Consider the following 13,562-nt stretch of genomic DNA (forward strand, 5'->3'; position numbering starts at 1 on the left):
TATCTCCCTCACTTAAAAAGTTTTTGAGTGGCCAAGACCCAGATCCTCCAACACCCACCCCCCCCCCCCCCCCGCAGTACTTCTTTTGATGGAAATAACCCATACTTAACACTTTACTATTCTTCAGAATGCCATAGGTCAGTTCATACATTCAGAATCTTGGTTGGGATATAACTGGGTTATTATGGTAGCATGTAAATGGTATTTTGGTGAGGTGCCCAAATGTTGCCTTGATCTGGCCATCCTTTTGACCCATGAAGTTCCCCAAGTATGTTCAGACCTCAGTCATAGTAAGTGGTAGACAGGATATAAACTCAAGCATTCTGGCTCCAATACCTACGTCTTGGGTTTGCTTTCTCTAGTACAACAGTCCAGAGGCCATGACCTGTATTATCTAATAAAAACCAAGCGCAGCCTGACCTATGGTGGTGCAGTGAATAAAGCGTTGACCTGGTACAGTGAGGTTGCCAGTTCAACTCTCTGGGCTTGCCCGATCAAGGCACATACAGGAAGCAACTACTGCAAGTATAGGCTTCTTGCTTTCCCTCCCTTTCTCACCCTCTCCCCCCAACCAATAAAAAATTTGTATTTAAGTCTGAACGATGTTTTATTTTTAAAAGACCAGATTCCCTCCGTTACATCCGTCTAAGACTCACTCTTGACCCTTGTCTCGGTCATGTGGTACATTCATCCGTCCCATCCTAAAGGCCGGTCCGTGAAAATATTTTCTGACGTTAAACTGGTCCATGAAAGGTTGGGGACCACTGATATAGATGATCCCAAGCTAAAGCCGGCAACCTCAGGACTTTGAACCCGAGACCTCCACATCCCAGATCAGCACTCTATCCACTGCGCACCACTGGTCAGGCTGTTTCATACATTTGTACCAAACTCTACCTTCTCCTCTTCAATTAGCTTTCATTTCTTCTAAGATCGTGGAAAGGCTAACACAATTAAATTTGAAACATTTTTATTACACAAAGGTCACATAATTGGATATTTCTCTACTTTGTACACAATTATTCTTACTCTCCACAGAAAGGCTGCTTCTTAACTTCTCATCGGGTGATGGCAAGCACTAAAATCCTGATTTTAACAGAATAGTAGTAAAAATGCCTCAGTGATTTAAGTTGAAAGCAGTACATTGGTACATGGCTCTTGCACTTAGTTATCAGGAATGTACAAATGTATTTTTATTCAAAAATACAAAATAAATTATCTGTAGGCATGGACAATGACAGCAGTAAACCATTGTATGTTGTCAACGGAAACTAGTAACTGATGGTTATTAGTGATTTTCTTACATCAGCCAGCCTTTTCTTCAGTCATTTCCTTCACTGACTTCTCTGAAGTTATAGGTGAGGAGCACTGCCTCGAGCTTCCTCTCACAGTTCTCATTACTAATGATAAAGCACTATTCTGGGCTTAGAACATGCCGCCTCCCATGCCACCTCCCATTCCACCCATCCCGCCCATTGCAGGCTCTTTCTCCTCCTTCGGGATTTCTGTGACTACACATTCTGCTGTTGTTAACAGCGAGGCCACTCCAGCAGCATCCAATAAAGCAGTTCTTACAACCTAAGGAAAAAGTTTGATAAAATATTATCTTTTACTTAGTAAAAAGACTTACTGAAGAGTTATTGAAAGAATTTTTATAAAATGGTCAACTATTTACCTTAGTTGGATCAATGATTCCTTTTTCCACCATATTCACAAAATCTCCAAGCATAGCATCATAGCCAACTTCTGAGGAACTCTGCATAATTTTCTCAACTATCAACGATCCCTCAACACCTGCATTCTTAGCAATAGTCATTGCAGGAATTTTGAGTGCTTTTTTAATAATTTCTATACCTATAAAAAGAAAAAAATTTAATCACTTTAATCCTTTTATAAATGTTACAATACAATTCTACTTGTGAGAGTAACAATGTAGAAAAATTCCAATTGGGAAATACGTAAAGGTCAATCATTTTTCCTGAAAGTTATGATGCAGCTTTCATTTCTCTTTGATACATCAGTGCTATTGTACTTTTGTTATTCTAGAAATTGTGAATTGTTCCATTTAATGGGCAACAATATTCTAACAGGAAAACTTATCAGGCTGCAAATAAACTCATTTGTAAGATAACTTTTTACCAATTTTTTGATCTTCATTAGTTGGAGTTAATGAATCCAAGGCTGGAATGCACCGAAGCAGGGCACAGCCCCCTCCCAGCACAATGCCCTCCTCAACAGCAGCTCTTGTAGCATTGAGGGCATCTGTTACTCTGTCTTTCTTTTCATTGACTTCAACATCGCTTGTCCCACCAACCTAAAGATTAAAAAAATCCCAATTAGTATGACTTCTCCAATTCAAGATGCTGACAGGCAACAGTCATGAGCACTTACTTAAAATTTTATACAATATCTCCGTAAGAAAGTTAATTCCCTGAACAACAGAACCCAAGAAGGCCAGAATAAATCTTACCTTCAGCACAGCTACTCCATCTGAGAGTTTTGCCAGACGCTCATTTAGTTTTTCCTTTTCATATTCACTAGTTGTGATATCTAACTGCTCGATGATTTCTTGAATACGTTTTTCAATTTGAGCCTTGTCACCTTTTCCTTTCAGGAGCATGGCATCATCTTTGGTCACAATGACCTCTCCAACTTTTCCTAAGTCATGAGGCTGAACATCTTCAAGATTTAGAGTTAATCCTTCTTCTCCAAAAACCTACAAAAACAAAAAATGAACAAATTGCAGTTACGGTTTTTTAATTATACCAAAAGTTTATTTACAATACATCATACAGGTGTTTTGATGAAAGAAACATCTTGCAATACAGCTACTTCTTTGAAACGTGAGACCTCATGAACACTGAATTTAGCTTTCCATTCCATTTCCAACTTCTCACTTAACATTCCATTAACATTAGCTTTATTTGAAAAAAGTGTAAACTCAGGAAACTCATCCAAGGTAACACTTTAGGTGGAACCAGAACTAAACCCTAGACCTAAACTCTTAAGTACTATGTTTTGTCTTTTTTTTTTTTTTTTTAAGATTTTACTTATTGATTTTGGAGAATGGGGAGGGGAACAGAAAAAAAGAAGCATCAACTGGTAGTATTTGCTTCTTTTATGTGCCTTGACCAGGCAAGCCCAGAGTTTCAAACTGGTGACCTCAGCATTCCAGGTCTATGCTTTATCTACTACTCCACCACAGGCCAGGCCTATGTCTTTTTACTATATCCTTAAAAAGAGATTAGTCAGTAAGACCATTCATTGCAAGATGGAGAAAGGACTGTAGTTTTTTTAAAATTGATTTTAATTTACTACTTAACCCAACCTCCACCTCCCAGACATCAATAGAAACTAAGATTAAGTAAACAGTTCAGATAATAGTATCTGGTTGTAAAAAATTTAAATTCTAAACATTAATTTTAGACCTAGAAGTATAAAGAACATTCAGTAAAGAAACATCATTTATTTTACTTACTGCACCACCAGTAGCAATAGCCATGTCTTTAAGCTGGTTCTTTCTATTGTCACCAAAACCTGGAGCTTTGACTGCTACAACTTGAAGACCAACTTTTAGCCTGTTAAAAACAGTAATTAATAACATTTTGAGTGTAAAAAACAATTAAGTATTTCACAGATCGTGCACTCTATAATGCATGTATCTATTTCATTTGTGCATTTCCATCATAATAAAACTGGAAAAATCTTACTTCCGATATTCCTCAATTTTAACATTAGGAAGTATATTTAATAATGACCCAAGATTCTGCCCACAGCATTAACATTACCTGTCTTAAGAGTCAAAAGTAATACATTAAATTATAGATTTTTAGAAGTGAATAGACCTCACTTTATTAAAATGAAATTGGCTTGAGTGCCAATTTCTGTTGGACTATTCGCTAACTAAAATTTTTTTCTAATAGTTTATGTAAAATACTGACTGCTGAATATATTTAGATATAAAGTTTTTAGTATGGTAGTTTACTTTTCCCACACATAATTATTGTGAAAATATTTTTTCTAGAAAAAAAATTTAAAACTAACAAAAAAACCCTAAACTAAAACAAACAAAAAACCCCAAAAACTCAATTTACCTCAAAACAACTGTAAAATACTTATAAAAAAGGATTATGGGGCTGCATTCAAAAAGGCAAAGCCATTGAAATGGGACTAAGGGTTCAAGAAGCACACCTATATTATACACCAATTCTGGATACAAACACAAGGGGGTGGAGGCACACAACGAAGATTTCTAACAAAATTATTCATCCAGATACATAATCCAAATTCACTGCCTATTACCTATTCAAAACAAGTGTACTTAGAGCTTCTCCATCAACATCTTCAGCAATTATGACCAAGGGCTTCCGGTGAGCATTGGCAATTTCAAGAGCAGGTACAATGGACTGAACACTAGAAATTTTCTTTTCACTCAACAGAACATAGGCATCTTGGAATTCACATTTTTGACCTGCAAAAAACAAAGAACATTTTAATCCAACTTTAGGACAATTCTGAAAATGACTGAAATTTCTGCAACTGAAAAAGCTATAAACCAAAGTCCCAGTACCTTTAAAAAGTCACTGACAAGTTCATATTTTTCCTATTTTTCATATACATTTTAACTTTTAGAACAGGCATCCCCAAACTACGGCCCGCGGGCCGCATGTGGCCCCCTGAAACCATTTATACAGCGCTCCCAGCGCACTTCCGGAAAGGGGCACCTCTTTCACTGGTGGTCAGTGAGAGGAGCACTGTATGTGGCGGCCCCCCAACGGTCTGAGGGACAGTGAACTGGCCCCCTGTGTAAAAAGTTTGGGGACCCCTGTTTTAGAACATATGAATTTATATTGTCAGAGGTATACACTAATGCCAACAGTGTGACACATAGCAAATAACATACTTTAAAAATATTTCAATTAACTTAGCATTACCTTTTGCAGTATTAATAAAGTATGGAGAAATGTAACCTCGATCAAACTTCATGCCCTCAATAATTTCTAATTCATCATTCAATGTTTTTCCATCCTATGAAAAACAAATTAGTTGGATGAATTTCATCAAAGAAACACAAAAACTAACTACAGAACACACCGACAATTCGACTCTGGGGATCCAGGTAGGAGTATAGAAATGTCCCAGTATGTAAAAACTACTTCTACAAACATTCCAGGAACGCATATTTGAACTTTTACAGCTAGAAGACAGTATCATTTAAGTCAGGATCACTTTATTCCTGAAAGCAAAACTCACACAAAACACAATTACTGTACTCTATATAACTACTAATATAACACCCAGAGGAATAAAATAGAATATGCTTTTTGAAACATATAGCCCTGGCCAGATAGCTCAGTTGGTTAGAGCATTGTCCCAACATGCAAAGGTTGTCAGTTCGATCCCCAATCAGGGCACATACAGAAACAGATCACTGTTTCTGTCTCTTTCTCCCTCCTTCTCTCTAAAACCAATATAATAAATTTAAAAAGAAAAAACAAACATATTGAATTTTTGTGTTTGGAAAACTGAGCTTTGATCATCAGACATTTCTCATTTTAAGCTCTCATGAAAAATACACTTACCTTTACTGTAATGACGCCCTTTCTTCCAACCTTTTTCATCGCATCAGAAATGATGTTGCCAATTTCTTTGTCTCCATTTGCAGAAATTGTAGCAACCTGAAATAAGTTACTTTTCCAAATTATTGTAAATAAAAAAGGCTGAGCCCCTCCCCATTATTTTGTTTCCTCTTGGCAAACATGGTAGTATTAAAACATAGCAATGGCTGGAGAACATTTTGCATACACACAAATAAGTTTTACTACGTTGTGCAGAAATAAAATGGCTGGCTGCGCATTAAGACTCGTATCATGATTCCTGAATTTTTTTTAAATGTTTCAGCAACCATTTAGTAAGAAATGCTTCCGATATTAGTGACTGACTAGTACTGTTATTCTGACACTGGTATATGATTTCCATGGAGTGTTATTAAATTTTACCACAAGCCCTGGCTGGTTGGCTCAGTGGTAGAGTGTCAGCCTGGCGTGCAGGAATCCCGGGTTCGATTCCCGGCCAGGGCACACAGGAGAAGCACCAATTTGCTTCTCCACCCCTCCCCCTCTCCTTCCTCTCTGTCTCTCTCTTCCCCTCCCACAGCCAAGGCTCCATTGGAGCAAAGATGGCCTGGGCGCTGAGGATGGCTCTGTGGCCTCTGCCTCACGCGCTAGAATGGCTCTGGTCATGGCAGAGCATTGCCCCTGGTGGGCATGCTGGGTGGATCCTGGTCCGGCGCATGCAAGAGTCTGTCTGACTGCCTCCCCGTTTCCAACTTCAGAAAGATTAAAAAAAAAAAAAACTTTACCACAAAATATTATTAAAAAAATCCCTACCTGAGCTATTTCTTCAGGGGTTGTCACAGGTTTAGACTGCTTCTTAAGTTCAGATATTACAGCATCAACAGCTAACATCACACCTGGGTCAAAAATAAATGTCATTACAATACTCATTCTCTCATGACCACATGACACAGAAAAAATTTTGATTTATATAAATATTTTCAAGCCTAACAGCCTACACACTGCTACAGTGCTAGCTAGTACTTTTCTTTTTCTTTTTTTTTTTTACAGAGGCAGAGATAGACAGGGACAGACAGACAGGAACGGAGAGAGATGAGAAGCATCAATCATCAGTTGTGCGTTGCGACTTCTTAGTTGTTCATTGATTGCTTTCTCACATGTGCCTTGACCGTGGGCCTTCAGCAGACTGAGTAACCCCCTGCTGGAGCCAGCGACCTTGGGTCCAAGCTGGTGAGCTCTTTGCTCAAGCCAGATGAGCCCACGCTCAAGCTGGTGAGCTCGGGGTCTCGAACCTGGGTCCTTCCGCATCCCAGTCCGACGCTCTATCCACTGCGCCACCACCTGGTCAGGTACTAGCCAGTACTTTTCCAAATCACATTGACTTGGATGGCATGCACTAAAACAGGAACTTTAATATAAAGTTATTTTTAAAGTTGGACTAAAAAAATGAAGGTGTACAACTGCAAGAATCTTTTTATTTAAGTCATTCCCAATCCAATCATGTTGCATGTTTCCAATAGGGTCACCCAACAGTTCTCCCTCAACTGAATGACACAAAAAAGGACCAGCACACATTTCAGTTCCTTAAATTCCTTACTTAATGATTATGAACCTATAAAATACTTTTGTTTTAACACTAAATAACATCACAATAGGGATTTATGAAATCTCCATTTTGTTCAGTGGGGATTAGCACTAGCTCCTTCCCTCTTTATGAGGTGTTACTTAAAGAAAAAAATTCAAAGCAAGGTGTGTAGTAGCAAAAACCTTCTTTGGAAAAAAATCTTAACGTCAATAGTTGTGAGTGATACAAACTACTTTTACTGCAATAGTGATACAAACTACTTTTACTGCAATACATTTTCACGTTCGGACCTCAAACACTGAGATAGATAGACACATCAGTATGTTTGGGACGGCAATTCTGACAAAATTAACAGGACCGGTCTTTACTGTCAGTCTCCTAGTTTTGTTAATATGACCCTGAAGATACAAGGCAATTGCATTTTCAAATATGAAAACCAAGTTGTATCTAGGCAAAGACAATGACAGGACTTAAATCTCAATCACCAGGAAGCTCCTGCTAGGGAGCAGATATTTAAAATGTGGTCTAGCTTCTCAAAACAAGCAAAAATAAACAAAATGCAGACCAGTAACATAGTTGTGCTATTAAGAAATAAGAAAAAAAACTGCTTTAAAAAACCCTGTGATATCCTGGGTGACCTAGATGCTTGTTAAGGCCGTACTTACTCAAGTTAAAACATCAGAACTGTATAATTTCTCCACGCTCTACTACTCACAAGTTGACTATTTTCCAGGTTCACAGTAGATGCTGTATCTTTCAATACAACGGAGAGGGGAGGCTGATTAAGTAGTCTATCTACTACCGATAGACTCTCAACAGGAAATATCTTAGTCACATTTTCCTCCTTAACATCTAGTACAGTGCCCACTACATAGTCAGAGATTCACTATTTGCTAATAAACACTCAGAATGAAAATTTTAGGAGAGAGGAAGAATAAAAATCAACTTTCTAATATAATTTTAAAGACAGTTCCAAACAATGTGGTGACAATGAAGATGCAATCCTACCTCTTCTGATTTCCACTGGATTAGCACCTTTACTGATCTTTTCAAAGCCCTCCTTAGCAATAGAGCGTGCCAGTACAGTGGCAGTGGTGGTGCCATCCCCAGCCTCTTCATTTGTATTATTGGCAACATCTTGCACAAGTTTAGCGCCAATATTTTTATATTTATCTTTTAAGTCAATGGACTTTGCAACAGTCACACCATCTTTTGTTACTTTGGGACTTCCCCAGCTCTGTTCAATAATCACTGTTCTTCCCTATAATTGCAAAAAGAAAAAAATGTTACAAAATCATACACTCAGAGAACTATTTACCTTAAATTAAAACAGAATGAAGAGTCTTTCAAATGAGGCAATTACTTGAAAGCCTCAACATTTTTTATCAGATCTGCAGCATGAATCTCAAGGGCAAGTTCACTGATGTTCTTCGGTTACAGACAAAATCACCTCTTTGTTGCCAAGAGCATAATTCTGGATAAGGTATTATGGGAAACATCCTAGAAACTAAAAAATGTTATAAAACAACAAGAACAGAGACAAACCAATACCAATTCAGTAAATTATAATTCTTCATATAATTATACTTAAGATTTTCCCAGTGCCTGCTATCTTTAAAAGTAATGTGAAAACTTAATTTTAAACTTGCTTTAAAATGTAGTTACTGAAATGCTAACTACAAGGCAAGAAAAGTCTACTCTTCCAGGATTGTTCAACAGTAAATCTGAAAAATGGCCCCGAGTATTAGCAGCTTTGGGTTTCAACCAAAGCTGCTACTTGAGAAGCATGTCAACGCCGTATTTCTACTTTGGATCACTTTGATATTTAAACTTTTTAAACAAAATGAAGCATCACTATACTGTATACAACCTTCAAAGGCCTCTTCAGTTTAGTACTTCTTATTCACCAATCTCTTCATGTTAAATGCAACTTAAAATTCTAAAGTGCAGTGAGGGCACACAGGAGAAGCACCCATCTGCTTCTCCACAGCTCTCACTTCACTTTCTTCTCCTCCCCTACTGCACCTATGGCTCCATTGGAGCGAATTGGCCCTGGGAGGCTGAGGACGGCTCCATGGCCTCTGGCTGAGGCTAAAAAGTGGCTCCAGCTGCAATGGAGCAAAGGCCCCAGACAGGCAGAGCACTGCCCTCTAGTGGGTTTGCCGGATGCATCCCTGTGGGGGCAGCATGTAGGAGTCAGTCTGTCTCTGCCTCCTCTCCTCACTAAAAAAAAATAAATAAATAAAATAAAATCTAAATGTGCTTTGGAACAGAAGGGCTATCCTTCCTTCTACGCTTGGTACAACTACTGGGAAACAATCCAAAATTTAACAAAAGCAGGCAAGCAAGATTAACTACATTGAGTTTAAAAATCCACCCCAAGCTATGAGTTACCAGTCGATTACATCATCACACACTGTACAAAAAAGTTTCACAATTATGGTAGAAGCAGTTTAAGTTTTAAGACTGTTATATATGGATAGCCCTGTAATGTTCAGCATGACTATTAGCCATCAATAAAATATTATTCCTTAATTAACGGTACTATAAATTACAATAAAATAAAAATGCCAATACCTTTGGCCCCATAGTAACGGCCACAGCATCAGCTAAAAGATCAACACCTTGAAGCATTAAGGCTCGGGCATCTGCACCAAATTTTACATCTTTGGCATAAGCCCGAGTGAGGTGAGGAGCCAGTGCCCTGGACACTGGCCTCATCTGGCGAAGGATTCTCTGTAATCGAAGCATTTCTGGGGAGGGAAAGAAACAAGAATATCATCAGTACATCAATACTAGCAATACCCGAGGTGCCTTAAAACACAAACGTGACACCTGTGTAAGACAACAAATGTTAGATGTGGGCTGGGCCGACCTGTGCCAGCCACTGCCCCTGGGCCCCTGAGGGCGCCGCAGCTTCAGAACGGAGACTGCTCAAGTTTGAAGAAAGGGCCGCCCCCACGCCTGACCTATAGCACCAGCACAAAGCACACCCACCTTCCCATGACCACGTACCCCTGACGCTAAAAACGAGTTAATCTTTCACTGCTAAAATGGCCTTCAAAGCCAATCCCCTCCAAACATGCCCCTGAGAAACCAATCCAGTCTGCAGTAAAGGGGCAGGTTCTAAAACTGGTGACCAGAGTAGTAAAAATATTCCTGACACTGCAAAAATCTGCTTAGTAAGTTGTGCCTTCAAAGCAGCGGGCTAGGCTGAGAAACTAGCGGCTGCGGCCAGGCCCACTCCCCCGGCCCCACGTGTCTTTCCATCCTGGCGCCCCAAGCAAGGTCAAGGGTGGAGGCGCCCTACCCCGCAGAGTGCGCGGAGCAAAGGCAGTGCCCACGCGGCTGCGACCACCCTCCCCAGAGCCCTGCAGTCGTCTAGGCGCAGGCTATACCCGGGGGCCCACGTGAATCCACTCCCCCGATTTCACTCCCTCCGGGGCAGACCCTCCCACCTACGCCCAGCCCCGGCGAGCGCTCCACGCCGCACGTGATGGGCAGCCGCTCGGCCCAGCGAGGCCTGGGCTAGCGGATCCCGGCCTGCAGCGCCGGGGGGGAAGGCCAGGCTCTCTCCGGCCCGGTGCAATCGGGACGGCCGCAGCGGGGAGAGGACGGCGCCCGGAGCCCTGGCGCCTGGGTGGGGAGCGCGGGCCGCCGTACCTGCGGGGCAGCGGCTGGACGTGCGAGCGGCGAGGAAGGCCGACGGCAGCGAGTGAGGGACAGAGCCAGGGCGCACACGGCAATGAGCTCGAGTCCCCTCCCTCCGCGCTCCCCCGCCCGCCCGCCGCCCCGCGTGCGCCGGCGCCGCCCGCCCCCTTCGCGCCGGGCCGGCCCGGCAATCTGCACGCGCCGCGCGCAGCCCCGCCCCGCCTCACCCGCGCCCAGCCAGGCCGGCGGCATAGCCCTCTCCGGCCCTCTCAGGCTGGTTCCCGGGCTGCACTCGGTTCTAGAACTTTCCGGAAAGGGCCGCGCTTTCTGCGAGTCAAGGGTCAAGTTGCGTCATTTCCGGAAGGGGGCGAAGCGATAGTACTTTCACCTGGGCAGGCGACATAGAAAAGCCTAGAAAGAGCTCCTCTTTTCTTCCGCCTCCCGGTCGTCGCGTCAGTCGCGGGCGCAGAGCCCTCGGGACGAATCGCGGCGGACGCCGCCGCAGCCGCCCTTTCTCGCGGGGAGGGGCGCGTGGCGGGGGCGAGCGCGCCTGCGCGCTGGGCGGCCTTTTTCCAAGTTCACGTGTCCAGCGAGCCGGACTGTAGTCTCCTTGCAGCCTCAGCGCGAGCGCAGACTACGAGCGACCGGAGTCATGGTGAGTCCCGCGTGGGCTGGAGGCCCGCGGTCCCCGGCAGGCGTGAGGCGGGTGGTTCTCGTTTAGAGTGAGAGGGTAGGGGTCACTCAGGGACCCGCACCTGCACGGAATCCGGAGAAGCCAGGACCCTCCTGACCTTTTTCTCGCAGGCGCCCGTGGCCGAGGGGGCGGGAACCCGGCCGCAGCGCGCGCTGCCGACGCGCTTTCCCCTGCAGGGCCTTTGTAAGTGTGTAACGTGGTCAAGAAAGCATGGGTGGTCTTGGGCGGAGTGTTTGCTGAAAATGCCCTGAAAAAGCTAAGGAAGGAGAATATTTGACCTTGGAATAAAATAGGGTTGCCTTTAAAGATCGTCTGGTTGCTGATCAGAGGAGCAGAAACGACCCCCAGCGTGCATGGGGAAGGGGGATCTAACTCGGAATATAGAGCAGAATGTTCTAAGGGGTTTCCTGAACGAATAATCCGAGTTAGGGGTGTTACCTTCGAAACCACACGTGGTGTTTGATATGTAACGTTTACGATGGTATTGCCTGTGTAGAATATAATCACATACTGCTTTTTTGTTTCATATCAAACATTCCTCTTCCTACAGGCGGGACAGGCGTTTAGAAAGTTTCTTCCCCTCTTTGACCGAGTACTAGTTGAAAGGAGTGCTGCGGAAACTGTAACCAAAGGCGGCATTATGCTTCCAGAAAAATCTCAAGGAAAAGTATTGCAAGCAACAGTAGTAGCTGTTGGAGCGGGCTCCAAAGGAAAGGTAAATGAGAGCTGGAATGGAACTATTTGTTTTATGTGAAGTGGAGGGAGAAAAGAAATTGTGGGTTATTAAAAGTAGTCTTTTAAATAGCTTGTATTATTTTCAGATCATTTCTCTGGTTCAATCACGTGTATTCTGACTCTTTTACGAAAAGGATTGTAAAATAAAGTTGCTCATTTTATATGATGGAGACTTCGAGAATATTAAACTAATAGCCATTTGGTAGTCTAGTATGGCCATTGTTCAAATTCTGATATTTTTGATAAAACAAAAAATTATGCTTGCAGGTAATAGGTGAGGGCTTTTGAGAATTAGTCTGATCTGTTAACTTTTTTTTTTTTACCTTACTTGGCGTACCTATGAAAAGAACAGGTTGGACTATCCTTCAATTAACGGGTTGGACCTCAAACTCGACTAAAAGTGTCAGCCAGAATAGGCAGTTAATGCCCTGGGAGGCAAGAATGTTAATTGTATTGTTGCAGCTACCTCTAAGAAGCTCTAGCAAGAAGCCAGGAGTTAGGGAGCCTTCCATTTTTGTAGTTAAACATGACTGTACATACATGGTTTTAAAAACTGGTTTATTTCACACAGTCCATAGGTTATGTTAATATTTAACCATTTAAAAATTAGCTAAAGTTAGCTTTTCCTGTGTAACTTCTTGAACTTTTACACTGAAATCAGGGTTTTTTCTAACAGTTGATCTGAGTGAGCACGTTTGATTAACAGAAGGTAGGTGTAAATATTTGGTGAGCTCTATATCTTTGCTAATAAATATCCCGATTTTCTTAAGGGTGGAGAGATTCAACCAGTTAGTGTGAAAGTTGGAGATAAAGTTCTTCTTCCAGAATATGGAGGCACCAAAGTGGTTCTAGACGACAAGGTGTGTAAGCTTAAGCTTAATGTATTTTTTTTTAACTTAATAATTTTAAAAGTTAAGTGTTTGCTATATTTTTCTTAACTAATGGCTTCTCTATTTGCAGGATTATTTCTTATTTAGAGATGGTGATATTCTTGGAAAGTATGTAGACTGAAATAGTCACTGTTGAAATGGCATCGTGTGAAGCTGCCCATTCCATTGAAGCTCTGAAATCTTTCATCATGTAAATAATTTCTGTCACTTTTATAATAAACTAATGATACCCAAACTCTGATGACATCCAGTGTCTCTTACAATTTAGTTTCACTGTACTGATATAAACATTTCCAAATAAAAAAATATAAGTAAATGGTCATTTTTTTATTTTTTTTATTTTTTTTTTAAAGTGAGAGGTGGGAAGGCTGAGACAGACTTTCACATGAGCCCTGACTAGTATCCGCCCGACAAGCCCCCTACCAGGTGAT

General features: G+C 41.7%; 2 protein-coding genes across 4 annotated transcripts in view; one reads left to right on the top strand and one right to left on the bottom strand.

Moving 5' to 3' along the window:
- Nucleotides 1-953: 953 nt before the first annotated feature.
- HSPD1 (heat shock protein family D (Hsp60) member 1) lies at nt 954-11,145 on the bottom strand. Of its 2 annotated transcripts, none has more exons than XM_066346362.1 (12): nt 11,040-11,145; nt 9,739-9,914; nt 8,170-8,422; nt 6,390-6,472; nt 5,583-5,678; nt 4,935-5,028; nt 4,303-4,471; nt 3,479-3,578; nt 2,471-2,716; nt 2,140-2,314; nt 1,676-1,854; nt 954-1,578 (listed from the first exon to the last, which is right to left on the bottom strand). In XM_066346362.1, the coding sequence occupies exons 1-12, from the start codon at nt 11,062-11,064 to the stop codon at nt 1,426-1,428; spliced, it is 1,749 nt and encodes a 582-aa protein (XP_066202459.1). In that variant the 5' UTR covers nt 11,065-11,145; the 3' UTR covers nt 954-1,425. The 2 variants fall into 2 exon arrangements, with proteins under 2 accessions (XP_066202459.1, XP_066202460.1); XM_066346363.1 differs by lacking the exon at nt 11,040-11,145 and adding an exon at nt 10,825-10,968.
- Nucleotides 11,146-11,200: 55 nt separating this feature from the next.
- LOC136378931 (MOB-like protein phocein) overlaps nt 11,201-13,562 on the top strand; it is a 64,251-nt gene continuing 61,889 nt past the window's right edge. Inside the window, exons 1-4 of one of the 2 annotated variants that reach the window (XM_066346365.1) lie at nt 11,201-11,467; nt 12,057-12,221; nt 13,012-13,101; nt 13,202-13,453. In XM_066346365.1, coding sequence (XP_066202462.1) covers nt 11,465-11,467; nt 12,057-12,221; nt 13,012-13,101; nt 13,202-13,252 — 309 coding nt within the window. In that variant the 5' untranslated portion in view covers nt 11,201-11,464 and the 3' untranslated portion in view covers nt 13,253-13,453. Of the gene's footprint in view, nt 11,468-12,056; nt 12,222-13,011; nt 13,102-13,201; nt 13,454-13,562 lie in introns of those variants that run through there. The other variant, XM_066346366.1, reaches the window with a different exon arrangement.

Source organism: Saccopteryx leptura, chromosome 7, assembly GCF_036850995.1.
Source record: "Saccopteryx leptura isolate mSacLep1 chromosome 7, mSacLep1_pri_phased_curated, whole genome shotgun sequence".
Taxonomy (NCBI): Eukaryota; Metazoa; Chordata; class Mammalia; order Chiroptera; family Emballonuridae; genus Saccopteryx; species Saccopteryx leptura.

What these genes read in the sequence shown, in the direction of transcription:
- HSPD1 (XM_066346362.1), bottom strand. Translation starts at nt 11,064, where the DNA reads ATGCCGCCGGCCTGGCTGGGCGCGG. An exon ending in TCCAGTGGAAATCAGAAGAG is followed by an intron (nt 6,473 to 8,169) that starts GTAGGATTGCAT and finishes TTTTTGACCCAG; the next exon opens with GTGTGATGTTAGCTGTTGAT. An exon ending in TAATGAAGATCAAAAAATTG is followed by an intron (nt 1,855 to 2,139) that starts GTAAAAAGTTAT and finishes TTCTTTTTATAG; the next exon opens with GTATAGAAATTATTAAAAAA.